General features: G+C 39.5%; 1 protein-coding gene across 12 annotated transcripts in view; it reads left to right on the top strand.

The window, feature by feature from the left end:
• COBL (cordon-bleu WH2 repeat protein) overlaps positions 1–16515 on the top strand; it is a 151043-nt gene that overhangs the window by 35246 nt on the left and 99282 nt on the right. For 11 of the 12 annotated variants that reach the window (XM_085538013.1, XM_085538016.1, XM_085538011.1 and 8 more), the window contains exons 2-4: positions 7886–8092; positions 14717–14927; positions 15647–15875. In XM_085538013.1, the coding sequence (XP_085394139.1) occupies positions 7893–8092; positions 14717–14927; positions 15647–15875 (640 nt within the window). In that variant the 5' untranslated portion in view covers positions 7886–7892. Of the gene's footprint in view, positions 1–4432; positions 4452–7885; positions 8093–14716; positions 14928–15646; positions 15876–16515 lie in introns of those variants that run through there. The other variant, XM_085538009.1, reaches the window with a different exon arrangement.

Raw genomic sequence — 16515 nt, 5'->3', positions numbered from 1 at the left:
ATCACATGAGACATAGCTGAAGGTACTTGGTGTAATTTCACATGAGCATAAGCAATGTGTGATGGTTACCTCTGTGTTTTCTTGATTTTTACTTTCTGTCTTTTTGCTTGCTTGGAATGGAATTTGACTAATAGTTCAGTGGTTGGTAAGTGGGCAAAAAAACAATGCAACTATGTGAGTAATGGAGGAAGACAAAGGTAATTGTGAGAATGGGACTAGAGAGTTGGTCACTGGTGCATTGAGTTCAGTTTTTCACTGGTTTCACTGCAGATCAATTCAGCTGCCACACACCGAAGACATAGATGATATCTCCAAAGTACCACAATACAGCTATTAGGCCAGACCTTGCAGTGCTTATTAGAGCACTGTTTTCGTTAACTGAAGCAGGCATCAACCCAGATGCCGGGATTTGGCTGCTTTTTAAAGGTTTTCGCTGGGGCTTGTCTATGTATTTTTTTATTTTTTTTTCGGAACTGGTACAGGTAGCTCTGTCAGGCTCCCTGGTGTGTCTTTGGCTCATAGGTGTTATAAACACGTGCAAGCTGCCCTATATAAATCCCACAAACTTGAGGATGACAGCCATACACTGGCAGTTTGGTCTCTCTTGGTCCTTGCCACTTGAGTGAAGAAGCATCAGTGAAATAGCCTAAGCCCTGGCAGGAGGGTGCAGCCTTCTTGTGCTAAGCAGTTGGCAGTACTCATGCTGTGGCCAAATTTCTGCAGGTGAAGGTGCACCTCAGTCTCTTGTTGAAGTGGGATGGATCTGGGGAGACATCGCTGGATGCAATTTCAGAGTAATCACTTTTGCTTGCACGTGTGAGACCAGAAAACTGCATCACAATGCACTTTCATGATTGATTTCTATTGCTTAAGCCTGTGAAAAGGTTGAAACTGGAGCTGCAATACTAGGAACTACTTCTGTCAAACTGTGCATCATCCCAGCCGGATTTTTATTTGTATTTTCCTTTAATTTCACCCTCAGGCAAGCATGGCCTTGTATTTAATCCCTGGTTCCTCCTCCACAGTGCTCTCACTCATCTTATTTCTTGGCCTTTTTTTTTTCTGGCATTAAAACTTTATTTTTAAGATACATAAAGCTTTAGGGTTTCTCATCAGTAGAATCTGATGGAAGATCAAAAATATAATTAAATGACTTTACTTTCTTTGCCAAGAACAAATTATTTTTTTCTTGTCTATTTTGGGTGACTTTACTGTGCCCTTAAGGAAACCATTTTCATCATATTTGTCAGTGTGAGCCATCCTTAAAAATGGAATGATCTTTTAAAAGTAATATGAAATTCAAATAAATGTTTGTAAAGAGGAGAGCATAAAAACAATTACACACCATAATGGCCAGTGAATTCAAAGTGAAGATTGTATTTAGAACAAAAAAAAAAAAAATCTTAAATATGGGGAAATAAAGCATTATAGGCAACCTTAATTTTTTCCCAGAGCTTATCAACACATGAGTAATTTAGTTAATTAGATCTTAGTTGTTTAGCAAGTATAACATTTTTTCTAATATTGTAAAACATTAGGAAATGTGAAATAATACTGGAAATAAGTTATTATTGAGAGTCACATATTTTAGACCTATAATTTATTTCTTTTGTCTGAAGCACTTAAAGGTGTTAACTATCTGTGTTGCACATATTATGAGTCAGAATATCTTGTCTGTGACAGACTGAGTCAAGTTGAGAACGTATTTTGATTTTTTTCTCCAATAAATAGCGAACAGTAAACGTAGTCTAGTTAGTTGAAACATTACAGATGGCAAAGTGTATTGGAGCTCTAGATTGTGACATAGCACTGTCTGGATGAACTTCTGTAGTAGCTATGAGCATTTTCACAATCCCTTTTCCTTCCTTGTTTCTATTCTACATCTTTGCAGGATTTGTTTAATTTTTGGGTTTTTTTTCTTTTCATCTTTATTTTTGGCTTTTTTGACTTTATTTTTTTCTAATGTGTGTTGTGTTTCCTTTGCCTTTGTGTTGCATTAGAATTTTTCTGAACTGCTGTGCTTGGATGCTGAAAAAATTCTACTTCGGCAGAGAGAACTTGGTTAAGCGTGGTTGAGGGGGTCTCCTTATCAGTCTGTGATCTAGGTTTGCTTTGCTACATGTGATGAAAAGTGAAATCATATCTGCTCTGCAAGCTAGATCACTAGGCAGGAGATCTTTCTGCTCTACTGGGTGTTTCTTGATAGTTTGAAGTATCATAAATGCAAAGAATCGTATAATGGCTTAGTTGTGAATAGACTTCAAAAGTCAACTAGTTCAGCCCCCCCTGCTATTTACAGTGGTTGCCGCCCACTAGATCAGGCTACCCAGAACACCATCCAACCTGGTCTCAGTGGGGTATCCACAGCTTCTCAGGGCAGTCTGTTCCAGTGCCTCTAACCAAAATCTCCCCCTTTTTAATTTAAAACCATTTCCCTTTGTCCTATTACTAGCTGTGTAAAAAGTCAATCTCCTTCCCATTAAGTAAGGGAAGGCAACAAGGGGGTTTCCCCAAAGTCTTGTCTTCTCCCAGCTGAACAAGTGTAGCTCCATCAGCCATTCTTCCTAAGAGAGGTGCTCCAGCTCTGATCATGTTTGTATCCCTCCTCAGGACCTGATCCAACACCTCCACATCTCTTGTGCTGGGTGCTCCAGACTAGGATGCAGTGTTCCATATCGAACCTCACAAGAGTAGAACAGAGGGAGACAATCCCCTTTCTCTCCTTTCTTCCCACTTGTCTTTTGATGCTGCCCAGGCTGTTGCTGGTCTTCTAGGCTGCAAGTGTGGCCTGCTGGCGTTTGTAAAGCTTTTCATCCATCAGGACTTCCAGTCTTCTCTGCAGGGATGATTTCTGTGAGTTCATCTCCCAGTCTTCATATGTATCTGGGATTTTCCTTAACCAAGTGCAGCGCCTTGCACTTGACCTTTTTGAACTTCGTTTGGTTGACATGGGCCCACTTTTCAGACCTGTCAGGGTTCCTCTGGATAGTGTCCCTTCTTTTATTTCTATTTTCTTTTTTTCTGTTGTGTGAACTGCAATGCTCAGTTTGATATCATCAGTAATTTGCTGAGGGTACACTCAATTCCACAGTCTTTGTTGATAAATATGTTGACGAGCACCAGACCCAAGATGAACCCCCTGGGGAACACCATTTGTGACCAACCTTCACCTGGGCATGGATCTGTTGATCACAACCCTCTGTCTGCAACCACCCAATTAACATTTTATTTTCCTGATAGTCTAGCCTTCAGACCCATATTTCTCCCATTTTGAGATAAGGATGTAGTGCAGGACCATGTCAAGAGGCTTTGCACAAGTCCTGGTAGATTGCATCACTTAACTTTCCTTTTTCCACTGGTGCCATCACTCCATCGTGGAAAGACATCAGATTTGTTAGACACAGACAGCTCTTCATGAAGCCATTCTGAATGTCTTGGATCACCTATTTGTTTGCATGTACCTTAACATCTCTTCTGAGCATCTGTTTCACAATCTTTCCAGGCACAGAGGTAAGGATCGCCAGTCTGTAGTTTCTGGGTCTTTATTTCTCTATTTCTTCAAAATGGGAGCGATGTTTCCCTTTTTCCAGTCACCAGGGTTTTTCCCTGACAGCTGCAGCTTTTCAAATAAGATGAAGAGTGGCTTGTCAACCACATCAGCCAGTTCCTTCCAGACCCTGGAATACATATCATCTAGCCCTGCAGACTTGTACATATTTAGCCTTATGAGGTGATCTCAGACTTTCTCTGCATTTATTGTGGGGGGGATTTCATTCCCCAACGCCACCAAGCGATTCATGGATATGAGATGTGTACGAAGCCTGACTGCCAGTGAAGACTGATGCAAAGAAGTAGTTGAGTACCTCAGAATTCTCCACGTTGGTTGAAGACAGTTCTCTCTTTTATCAGAGGGATCCATTTTCCTTCATCTGTCTTTTATAACCAATGTGTCTAGATAATCTCTTACTATTTTTCACCTCCCTTGCAGAGTTCAGTTTCATCTGTGCCTTGGCTTTCCTGAAGTATGAGGTACATCTCATAATTCATGTGAATGTAGGAGTGAAGTCACCTGAAAGTCAAGACAGTAAAATCACCTTTCTTTCTTTTAATTTTCCTTATCTGAAGAATTACAATCTCTGCATAGCATTGGCATTATTGCCATGAAACTCCCTGAACCAATTTGGTTTGAGAGAGAGAACATGCCTTTTCAGCATGAGATTGTAAAGTCAAGGTTGGATCTTGTTGCTTTATAGTTATATATTAATAAAGTATAGGTCCAAAGGGCTTGTGTTGCCTTGTCTTGAATTCCTTAATCTGGTGAAACATTTCTTCGTTTCTGTTGCTTTTCTTCTGCAGGGTGAACAACAGCTAAGCTGGCTGTTGCTCTCTTTGGTGGTTGTTTCTTCTTTCCTGTTTTGGGAAGCCTGATGCTATTGCTGAGAACGGTACTGGTAGGTTGTCTGTCTGTTCTGCCTGGTTATTTCATGACAACGTGCATTTTGTCAGCTCTGAAGAAAATGAAATGAGCTATGTCATTACTCATTAAAAGTCACTGTGTATTTGTTTTAGGATCAGCTTCTTGTTATGGCTTTGTCTATTTGGGTCGAAATGCAGGCAGTGGTTGTGACCCTGAGTGAATCGGAAGTGAGAAGTGTTCTTGCTTCTGACTGCAGCAGCTGGCTAAATGGCATCCAGTGGCTTATCAGGTATCTCAGTTATCAGCCACAGGGAAAGTGTTTGTGAACGAAATTTGTTGTTGAGCTAAGATCAGTTTGAATCTGTCTCATGCTAAGGTATGCAGCTTCTTTTATTTTTTGTTACTACTTCTGGCATATAGTGTTTGTAACATGGAAAGTAGATATGTTTAAAACAAGCTTTTAATTCATTCTTTTCAGTACATTTTAATGTTGTATTGTACTTTGTGAGGATCATGGCTTTGACAGAGGAAAGTGAGTTGGGAAGCAGACGCTTGGAGATCTGAGGAAGAGCTCAGGTTCTCCTTCCTAGACTGGCTCATTGAGCTGCTTTTTGTGGCAGAGATGACTCAAAAAGGTGGCTGGGATGTGCAGATCTGTGCCACGGATCACAATTCAGGTGTGAACAGAACACTGGAACAGGCTGCTCTGAGAGGCTGTAAGGTCTCCTTCTCTGGCGACATTCAAAATCTTTCCTGAATGTGTTCCCGTGTGACCTAATCTTGGTGTTCCTGCTCCAGCAGGGAGATTGGATTGGATGATCTTTCAAGGTCCCTTTCCATTCCTGACGTTCTGTGATTTGGTGAGCTTGAAAGGAACCTGCTTCCACTGGAACAGCCAAATCTGTCACCTGGGGAAGTGTTGGAAAGCAGTTATACTGTTTCAGGAGAAAGTTCAAATGAGGTCACCTGAGCTGTTGCTGGGTTAACAGTGTGAATGCTTCCTGAATTCCTTTTTACCATTTCTGTGAAGGAAACGGGTGTGTACTGTCCTTCCTGAGCTAAAGACAAGAAGGGCAGTAGCATGTAAAAGACTGACTGCTCAGTGCCAAAACCAATACTCAGTGTTACATGGAGGCAAAGTGAGCATCACTGGTCAGTGTACAACTGCATCTTTTGGTGGTTCTGACTCCTGATTTACACCTGCAAGAGCAGCATTGTGCAAGGTCTGTAACTACACTACAGCACTGTGTATAACGAAGACTTAAGAAGCGACCAAGTAAAAATCACGCTCCCATTTCAGAGCTATAAATTGGTGTTAAGATGTCAGGCCTTGTTTGTTCAGTCAGAAGACTTTGCACCTTTATGTTACTGTGAAGAAATAATACTGACACAGCAGAATCCAAACTCATTCCCAGCTTTTTCATCAGCTTCAAAATTAAGTCATTTTTCCCTTCTCCACTGACACTTCGAGTCTCTTTGGCTTCAGCCAATTTGAGTTTTGTGCTTTTTCCTGTATTTCCCAGTTTGCTGTGAGGTCTGGAATTGACAAGTCCAGGTAAACCATAATTAAACCAACCAGCTGTGCCAGGCTTTGGACACCTGCTGCTGCTGTTATTCCTGCCTCTGTGGTAACTGTCAGCAGTGCTGTGCTGGAGATTGTCCCTGACATCATAGGGAAGCATTAAAAACCAGAAACGAGCTTTGCTTTGAAATGATTTTGTGCAAAGCTGTGTATAAGCTACTCACACTGATGCAGCTGGTGATGTGAAGGGCAGGAGTTATGTAGTGTGTAAACTGATCTGAAGTCTTTCAGTGTTGTATGTGTTAAGCTGAGTAATATTAATGACTTCATTGGCAAGAAACAAATTTATGCAAAACCCCCATGTCTCTCACCACCTGCTTACAAACAACTGTAGCTGGGCATAAAAGGATTTGAGCATAAGACAAACCCAGTTTATTTATTTTTATTCTTCTCTGTAGACAAGTAAATAAATTAGAAGTTTGGTTCAGGAAGGTATGAAAAGCCAATGTAATTTGCCACACGGTAATACCTTGAACTTCTTATCACCTCCATGACAGGAGAGTGGAAGCTGCAAGTTAGTAGTTGATGGCCTGCATGACTCATTGGGTGTGTGTTGGATAAAAAGGGAATGTTCAGAGAAAATGTCTCATAGGAAAAAAAAAAAAAAAAAGAAAGAAAGAAATGTTGCATGGTAGTAAGGATGGCAGTAAATCTCCCTGCTTATTTGTAGGGAAAGCTATTTGTTATGCACATAGGAGATGAATGGAAGAATCAGCATCTTCATCAGTATCCTGATGAAGACACTGTAAGATTTTTGTTTTCTCTTGGCCACACTTTTGCCCTTGTCTGATTGAACTCTAAACCTTGCAGTCTTAGAGTACTTCTGTGTTCTTCTTTACTGAGTCTGTTATGTTCTTTGCTGAATGAAAATGATATGTAGAACCATAAAGTATGCTCTTCTTGCCACTCTAAAGGGAGACAGATTAAAAAAATCAGTCAGTAAGCTTGAGTAATAATTTCTCAGTAAATATTTTACTGCTTTTTTCCATCTGTTGCACCGAAATCTGTCTTAAATTAGGCATAAATCAGTAGAAGTGACAGATATTAATCATCAGAATAATTTATCTTAAACATGTGCTTGGTATGGGGCCAGCTATTCAGAAGTTAACAGCATGAAGCAGTTGCTTATCTACCACGCTGCTTGCCAGTAAAGGAGACTTGGAGTCTGTGGCAGTTTTATCTTATTGCAAATTATGTGGCGTGGTCAGTGCAAGCTGATGTCGCTTTTCTGTATGTAGCTCACAGCGTGTAGGCCTTTGCTGGAGAATGAGCTCTCCTCAGGCTGCTTTTGAAGAGCTGTAGTCTCTTCTGTGTTGGGAGGTAAGAAGTAGTATCGTTTGGGTTTGACTTTCGCATGGCCCTTTCGTGTGAAGTACAGTGAGCCAAATTTAATACTACTCACTAAGACAAACAACTTTTCAACTAGAATAGTGCTGTGGAACCCAAACACTGCTGAATCAAAGTTCATCCTAGCTCCACTCCTGCTGCTCTGACTTGGAAGCATTTATTTACATGAATACTGCTGTGTTTTGAATCAGGTCTGTACTGGACCCAGTTCTGATTCTCTCTTCATAGAAATGTGCTTTGTACTTGACAGAAGAATGATTATTTTCATATCCTAATTATGGAACTGACTCTTACCTTGGGGCATGGAAAGCAAGCAGTAGGAGTGCATGCATCATTAAAAAATCCGTGCATTTTGAGAGAGAAAGTAAAAAATAAAATGCAGCTCCATTGAAGAGTTTTGTGGTGAAGAAAAATGGCCTTTGTTGTAGGAACTTTTAGAAACGATCTGAGATTATGACTGAAAGGATGTATTTTCTCATTAATGCATATTTTAATTTGCTCATGGAAATTTTTTTTTTTTCTTGTCTTTTTATCTTAAGGAGAAGAATGAAAGCTCGTGCTCCTCCTCCACCAAACCAGCCTTCTGCAGCCAGTAGAATTCACAGTGAGCACAAGACACCTGAAGAGACAGCCGTAATTTCTGATCAGAACCTTGTGAGCATGAAGGAGAATATGATAAATAGAATGGTGGACTTCACAGTAATTTTACCCAGTGGGGTGGAACAGAAGAGCACTGTGCAAGGAAGGTAGGCTTTGATTAGCTTCCTCATTTCACAGCCCTCCATTCCCAGTTGGATAATTAACGACATTTGTGTCTCCCTTTCTAGGTTGACAAAGTTCCTTTGTCATGCTTCTTCTTACATTTTAGGGAGCTGCTGTACTAGAAAGTCCTGAAACCCATGTTTAAGGGACTCCTTTTTATGAGAAAGGAAAGAACTAGTAGTTGTGTCACTGTATTTTTTGTGAGCAACCCTCAGCATATGTATGTGCCCGTGTCTTCTAATGCAGGGCTGCTGGGCTAGGCTTAGGCTGTGATGAGTTATCTTCAAATACAGAGGTGCTGGTGTAATACTGCTGGCAAGCAGCATTTGTCAAGAAATGGGATCAGAAAACGAGTGTTTCATCAAATTTGGAGATCTTCCTTTCACAAATATATTACATTTCCATAGGAAGCAAAGCATCTGCTTGTTTTTGGAAAATGTTTTCTGTATAAAGACATGTTGGATTTGCTATGGAAAGGGAAAGAGGTTCTCCTTGTTCTTAGGTACTACCAAGGTCAGATACCAGATTAGGAGAGTGTATAGTTGCCTGCTGATAAATCTGAGTCTGTGCTTATTTTACAACTGTAAACTATGTAAGTTTATCTGCTTTCCTGTAAAACTTTATCTTGGTGTGATATAGCTGTCTGTTCTGACTGTTCGTTGATTAGTGTATTGTGATGGTGGAGGAGGAGGTATGCAATGGCCGATAGTTTCTGGTACTTTGTTCTTCACTCTGATTTCTTGCTGAAATTAGTGTTTGCTTAGCCATACTAAGGAGGCTAGTGCTAGCAGTAACTTCTGTGACCCTAAAGCCAGAGTGATACTGAAGGTCTGAAAGGAAAGAGTGCCCATCAGAGCTTTTTGGTTATACATTTAGTGGGTGAAATTTTATGGTAAAGGCTTGGATTTAATGAGAGAAAGAAGTGGGCAGGTCTAGAAACTAGGACAGGAAATTAAATTCATAGACTATGAGGTAGCAAAATAAAAAAAACTAGTGTTTCATTGGCAAATGCAGGCATTTGGAGAGCTAACAAGAGGGTAGTCGTAGAATGGTTTGGGTTGGAAGGGATCTTTAATCTTTCTGCAGTGTTTTGTATAGAGATCAATGCTGTATGAGTACAATATTTCGTTTTTCCCTCAGAAAACGACAACAACAAAACAACAAAGACCAGCCACTCCAAGATCATTACTTGAGCAGTGTTTCAGTGGGATCTTTTGAATAACATGCAAGTTAGAGGAGAAAAGGATAAAAGGAGAATGTACAATAAATAGTCTGTGTTAGGTGCTTCTTCTCGCCTCCATTTCTTCTCTTGTGTTGAAGTCTCTTGGTTATTGCCGTCTATAGTTTGTGGACTGAAACCTTGAGATGACTGCTAAAATTAAACCTTAGATATTTCATCAGGGCTGTTCCTCTGGTCTGTGTGAAGTTCTCAAGGCAAAGAAAATGTTGTCTTCCTTGTTCTGTGGAGTTGCTTGCTTTCCCCTCATGGACTGCATGTTGAGCCTAGGCCCCAGCACAGGCGACAGTGAAAATACTTCTGATGCTCCTCTGCTGACCTGAGTGTTGTGGATGCCTGATGTGGGCAGCAGGCATCATCATGGCCATGAGCCCTAGGACTGGACGCTACTGGCACATGTCAGTCATGGGCAACTAGCTGTCAGAACGGTAATGTTTGGAGGCAAAGAAGTGGGTGCCTTACTTGTCTAATGAGCCTGATATGACAGTGTCATCATGGGTGCTGCTGTTCTTCCTCACAAAATTTTCCATATGTTAGCAGTGGTTACAGTTTGGAATGCAAGCTTAAAATAAACCCCAAAAGCATTTGAAATTTTTAAAGGTTGCTCTGACCTAAGTCTCCAGGTTTGGGTGAGAGTGCAGGTATTCTCATCTTTTTACATTGCCTGGATGTTTTTAACTGGATGAAGTGCAGAGATCATCAGAGGTAAACATTTAGCGAGAAGATAACAGGCTAGAAAAAGCTTAGTTTACACGTATGGGAGCTAGTTCAGTTAATACATTCTTTTCTTCCTTTGCTCTTTTTAAGTATAGTGAAACTACAAAGAGAAATTTCAGAAAATCCTGCTATTGCTTATACTGTTGTAAATAGTCAATATTGTCATGACCAACAATGGATGTGAATTCTTTAAAATGTGCTTTTAAATACTCTGAGAATAGCTTTTCTTTCACAGAAAAATTTGCAAACCCTTGCTCTGAGCATCATCATCATGAAAAATGGTTGGGTAATTTCAGGAAATTTTCACATAGCAACGAAGTACACTAAGGGATGTTCAAAAATGTAACTGCTGTACTCAGTATCACTTAAGGTTATTATAAATGAACCAAATTAAGAGTCAAAGTTATCTCTTTCAAATTGCTCATTGTGTGTAAGCAGAGGGAGCATATCATCAATTTTACTTTGTTCCCTTTGTAGAAAGTTCTGCTAAATCTCAGCAAAACGACAGAAAATTATCATTGAATTTCCTTGCATGATAGTTCAAGAAAAAAAGAAAACGTGTATTATTTAAATATATTTTATTAGAATCTGGAAATTTGAAGTAGATGTATTTATAAAAAATTGCAGAAAGTGACAGTCTCACTTTTTTTGCTGTCTTGTAACAATTTATTTCAGCTTTTGGAAATGTATAGCACAGCTTAAGGGCAACACTGAGTCCTTGAGGAGTGTGTGTAGCATTAGAATGGTATTTAAAAACTTAAAAAAAAAAAACAACAAAAAACAAAAAAAACGGATCCCTGTGAATTCCATTGTAAAACATGTAGAAATTTTCATGCAAAACTGTTAGCCTTCCTGTCTACCTGCCCATCCCCATAGAATTATAAAATACATCCATAACTAACCAATATTTATATTGTTTTGTTCTATGAGGCCTGCATGAAGTCCTGAAAGGATAGCTGGTGTTGCAGAAGATCCACACCAACTGTTAGCAGATCTGACAGAGGGGACGACCAGACATTTAGAGCATAATTGGAAAAGCTCACAAGAATTACCAGAAACATTTTCTGTTTGTGATTCTCATAAGTTGTGGGTAACCTGCAAATACAGGGATCGTGCATCTGTCTGCATTCATGCTGAGTGGCACTGAAGAGGGCTTCGTGGTTAATGGAGATACAGACCTCTAGTGTCAGCAGCCTGATAAATCAGTAGTCCCATTCAGTAAATAGTAGAGGACAGATTGGTCAGCGTGCATTACATGCAGCATAAAGCTAAGATAATCACAGAATATTTTCATATGCAGCAAGGGGCTTAAGTGATAATAATTGTTGGCTTATGGCTCAACATGGAGAATGATGAAAGACTGAAGATGTGGAAGGCTTGACAAACCCGGTCCTCTGCCTCATCTTGTACTTCCTAATGAACATCCAGTATGGAAAATGAACATCCAATATGGAAAATGAGATCCAAACACTCCTCAGCAAAATTTAAAAAAAAAAAAAAAGGAAAGCATTTATTAACATCTGTTTATCATGCTTTCCTGACTTCTTTTGATATAGTTTACTTTCTTAGTTTGCACATTTCTGATTATGTTGAAAAACTTCTAGTCCTTTCATGAGATGTCTGGTCTGCTTTGAAGCATGAGAAAATAGTAGTGATTGACACAGTTCTGTGTTTTTTGACTTCATTTGGGTAAAGCCTCAGAGACTTCAGCTCACTTTCGCTATGCTACCATTTTTCTTTTACAGTCTGTCATTGTGGATTCCTGATATGTGTTTGAAATTAACCTAAATAAATAATTTTTTTTTTCCTCCAGTTAGGCTCTGTGAACATTTGTAGCATGAAAGCAGAGGGGAGCAGGAGAATCAATGTCATTCTATGAAGTAGAACTTTCTTACCATTTCCTAAATGTACAAGATCGTATTTTGAAATTGAATGTTCTTTGTGATCCTAGAGAGATTGGGTCAAACCACATCCAAAAGAACTTGCTCTGTTTTCTGACTCTGAAATTCTAGTTGTCTTTGCAGCATCTTGCTGGTGAACAGCTTGCCCATCTCCCTACCCCTTTCCCTTTTTCCCTTCCTGTTTGTCAGGGGCTGGGGAGCCCACGGGCCTACTGCCCCTCTGTCACGGACATAGACTGATCTAGATAACACCATGACACAGCTGTACACAAATTGTCCAACATGCTCTTACTGAGTAGGACTTCAGCCTGTTAAATACCTGTGACACAACAGTTAATCTTTACTTTCCAGACTTGCTTTCAGATGTCAAACTGCTTAGTAGTATGACCTCAGGATGAAGCTGAAGCATTGTCCTTTGCTAAAAATAGTTGTTAGAACCATCTTGTCTGAATCATAAATTGGGTTCATTTTCCATTTTTATTTCTGTTCTCTTTTGTTTGCTTATCAGTGATGAATGTGTCACATAGCAGTTGGTCTCCACCTTAACTCCCATGAAGTCCTGCTAAAAGGAGAAAGTAGTAAGTTTCTTAGCTGAACACTTAGGAATACAGAGGCGTTTGTTTGATTCAGCTTTAGAATTAGTCTTTTAAGGTCTGAATTGCCTGAATTTCAAATTGTTTTCTACCAGATCTCACAATTAGGTTAACGTACTGATATGTCTTGAACAAGGAAAGGTGTGATGCTTTGCATCTTCCAGGAGCTGCGTTCAGCTCAGGAAACGTTGATTTAGAAAAACGCTTGATTTAGGTTGGTAGGTGGTTCAGTACCATTTCCTTGGCTGTGCTTAATAGCTCTCTTCTGTATGTGCTACATGTATGGAGAAGTAAACTCCCATTTTAAATCAGTCTCTGAACTGGGTTGTATTTGAAAAGGAGAGTTTGTAGAGTTGGTGAAACTGAAGTCTGATAAAAGAGTAACCTCGTTTCAAGGACTCCCAACTCTTACATCTCTGGAAACATACGAATTTTAAACTTTGTTTGTTGAAAACCTCATGTTGTTTTTTATCCTTTTGAAGTTTTGTTGAAATGTTTTTCCCAAATTTACATTTTGGGAAGAGCAAACTATACACTTTGAAGCTCTTTCAAAAGCTTCAGAGATACTGCTTAATTTCTACTCCTAAATGGTACATGTGAAGCCTGGGGATGCTTTTCATGAAACAGTTGCATATTCTGAGCAGTATGAAACAGGATGGGATGCTTCAGAATTCATTAAATGTTCATTAACCTTCATTAACCTGCTCTGTAATCAACATTAAAGTGAATTCTTATGTTAGGCTGGATTTTAAAATTGTTCATTGTCTGGACAAATTTTGTCAACTCATGTGGTTGTCTGCAGCTTATTTTCTGAGATGGCTGGTGAGGTTTCTAATCTTGAAATTGAGATGCTATTACTACGTAACGTATTTCATAAGACATGCAGAATTATAAACTGCTCTTTTGATGGAATATAGGTTTGTATTTTAAAAAATGGTTTTTGAGGGCTGGTTTCTTGGTGGCTTTTTGTTTTCTTTTGTTTAGAGTGATATAAAAGAGTCTATGCTTGAATGAATTATCACAATATTATGCACTACAGGAGTACATTAGCATTTCATTTTAAATAAAAATGCTTAGCAAATAGAACACCATGTGTTGCGGTTCTGCCAGGTTATTTATTTTTCTCTGAAACAATAGTAATAAGGCTGGGGGGGGGAAAAGCATGCAAATTTCACCTTAAAAGAAATGTATCTGTAAACAGACAAGCTGAGATCTGTATCAGACAGACTGACACTTTTAAAAATGCTTACTACTGTATGGCATAATGAACATTAATTTAAAGATCAGAGTATGTAGGATTTTCCTATAGTCTGGACTTACTATATATAAATGTTTCTGTTTTGTGGCTTGCTAAATTTGAAGTAATAGTCTTTGCAAAATAGAGGCATCTGCAATTTGAGGATATCGCCAGAATGAGTCATCAGAAAATATCATGGAGTGACCTGGATGCACATTTCTGTTTAGATACTCTTTATGTTAGCAGTCAAACCACAGTGCTCTTTTTTATCCCCAATACCTCCTATACATGTTAATATTTTCCTCATTTGATCTTCATCTTTTCACTCAGTTTTATACTCTTCAAATGCGATTTTGTATTTCAAATTTTCCATACTTTTCACTTCCTCACTTCACATTGCATAACTGAATTAAACTTGAAATAGATTACCATAAAGAAGGTCCTTGAATGATGTTCGTATACTGGGTTAATATTCTTACCAAATTAAAGAAAGAAGGGATGTTTTCTACTTGAAAAAATTACTGGTGTCAAACTGGGGAGAACGGTGGAAATTTCAGAAAAATCTGTAAAAAAAATCATTTTGATTTTCATTCAAATGCAGATGGAGGTTACTTGAATGAGTCATTAGTTTGTATCTCCCTTTTAAGAACAGATTTTGAGCTGGAAAATTTAATATGTGCATTAACAGAAAAGATGCACTTTGTCCACTTCAGGCTTATGTTTGTTAATGTTATTATCAGCACTGTGGTCTTCCTCTAATACACTTAATTCCAGATGTGTTCATCTGATCTATTTAGCATTTAAGAGCATCAGCGCTGTTTCCTGCTAGAAACTGTCCTGTATTTTTGTCTGATATTAAAACTAGTGAATTTTTTTGCAGATGTTTTTCTCTGTGCTAACAGTGAATGTCTTCTTCCCTACAGTAAAGCTGTGATGGATCTTTTGGTTGATCTATGCAGCCGGTATCACTTGAATCCATCCCAGTACAGTCTTGAATTGAAGTCTTTGGAAACTCAACAACCTTTAAGTTACAAGCCAAACACTTTGATAGGAGCACTGGACGTACAGACAGTACTCCTGAAAGAGAAGGTTCCTGAAGAGAAGATAAAGAGACCTTTGCCAAGGGCTCCTGAGGTCAGTACTTGGTAGCTCTAAAACAGTGATGTGAAACATCATTTTGTTCCCATCACTTCAAGCAGTTTTTCTAGTCTTTGCATCTTTAGACCAGGTGGAGGAGGCTTGAGATTGACTGTAACCTGCTCTACTAGTTGAGCTGATTTGTGCACGGACTGGCTGTTGCCAGTCTGGACTGCAGCATTTACACAGAATTTTATGTTGAGTGTGGTTGTTTAGATGGAAATTTGTTCTTGTAAAGGATTTTGATCAAAGACCTAAATGAGGAAATTGACAGTAGTTGATAAAAGGAGGGTTGTAGGATTGTGTAAAGATAGGCGAGGCTTTGGTAGTATTTTATTTGCAATCTGTGTTAAAGATAAGGGAGAAGACTGATCATTAATAAACACATTTTGTATATTGTGAGAATTCACAAGTAGCCATCTTCCAAATACTAATTTGCTGAATATTTTATTGTAGTTTTTATAAGTAGTGGCACAAAATGGATGGGTGCCTCTAATTCCTTTTCCTTATTTGCCTGCTTTCCTGGCTGTCTCCTTAGAGACAAAGGCGTTCCAAGAATTTTTCTTTTAATAATAGTATTTTTTTTGCAATAGGTGCATGTGGGGTAAGGCTGCCAAAGAGATGAAATCAATATGGAGGCCTCTAATACCATTCTCATTGTAAGAGAGCATAGCCATTATAAAGCGAGGGCTGAGCATTTGTACTTGTTCCTGCAGAAATCTGTGAGGCTGGTGGTAAATTACCTGAAGACACAGAAGGCAGTGGTTCGAGTCAGCCCAGACGTGCCTCTTCACAACATCATCCCAGCTATTTGTGAGAAGTGTGAGGTCAGTCAGGAGCACATTGTTCTTCTGCGAGACAGCATCACTGGGGAGGAGCTGGAGCTTACCAAATCCTTGGAGGAGCTGGGAATAAGTGAGCTGTATGCCTGGGACCGAAAAAGAGGTGAGCTACAACTGACAGCAGTATTCCTACTGGGTTAGATTAGGTGCCAACAATTAGAAATTAGAAAGCCATCTGAAGAGCATTTTGGGGGTGCCTCAATCCAGAGAGCAGCAGCCAGGTCAGTGGTGTGCCCAGCCATCCCCAGCTGCTCTGTGGCCAGCGCCAAGGTGCGCAGGTCCTGGCAGAGCACGCATTGGCCTAGGGCAGGTTGAAAGGAGGAGCTTTGTACCTCTCGGAGCTGCTGTTGGTACCAGTGCACGTCACCCAGAGGCTCGTCACCAACTTGTGCTGTGGGTCAGAGACAAGGAAAGAGGAGACGTGCTGCAGTCATGGCAGCTGCGAAAGCTGAGAGGCAGAGGCGACAGAGCAGGGTTTGTGATGAACAAACTGTGAATGGGTGCGGAGGTGGTTCCTCCAAGGAGCAAAACTACTGATGATTTTGTGAAAAGAAGCTAAGAGGTATTAGTATTTAAAGTTTTCTTTTCTTTCTTTTTTCTCCCTCCTCTTCTGTTCTCATAGACAGTATTGTAGTGGCAGCTGGTGCTTGAATTTCATCAGCCTTATTGTGTATTCAAAAGCAGAAGTATGCTATGTGCTTTAAAGTATACATTCTTTAAAAATACATATTGACAACTGCTTC

The sequence above is a fragment of the Coturnix japonica genome, chromosome 2 (genome assembly GCF_054131305.1).
Source record: "Coturnix japonica strain WE chromosome 2, WE-NBRP24, whole genome shotgun sequence".
NCBI lineage: Eukaryota > Metazoa > Chordata > Aves > Galliformes > Phasianidae > Coturnix > Coturnix japonica.
Note: the sequence above shows the minus strand (reverse complement) of the source record. Positions and strands in the feature narration are given on the sequence as shown.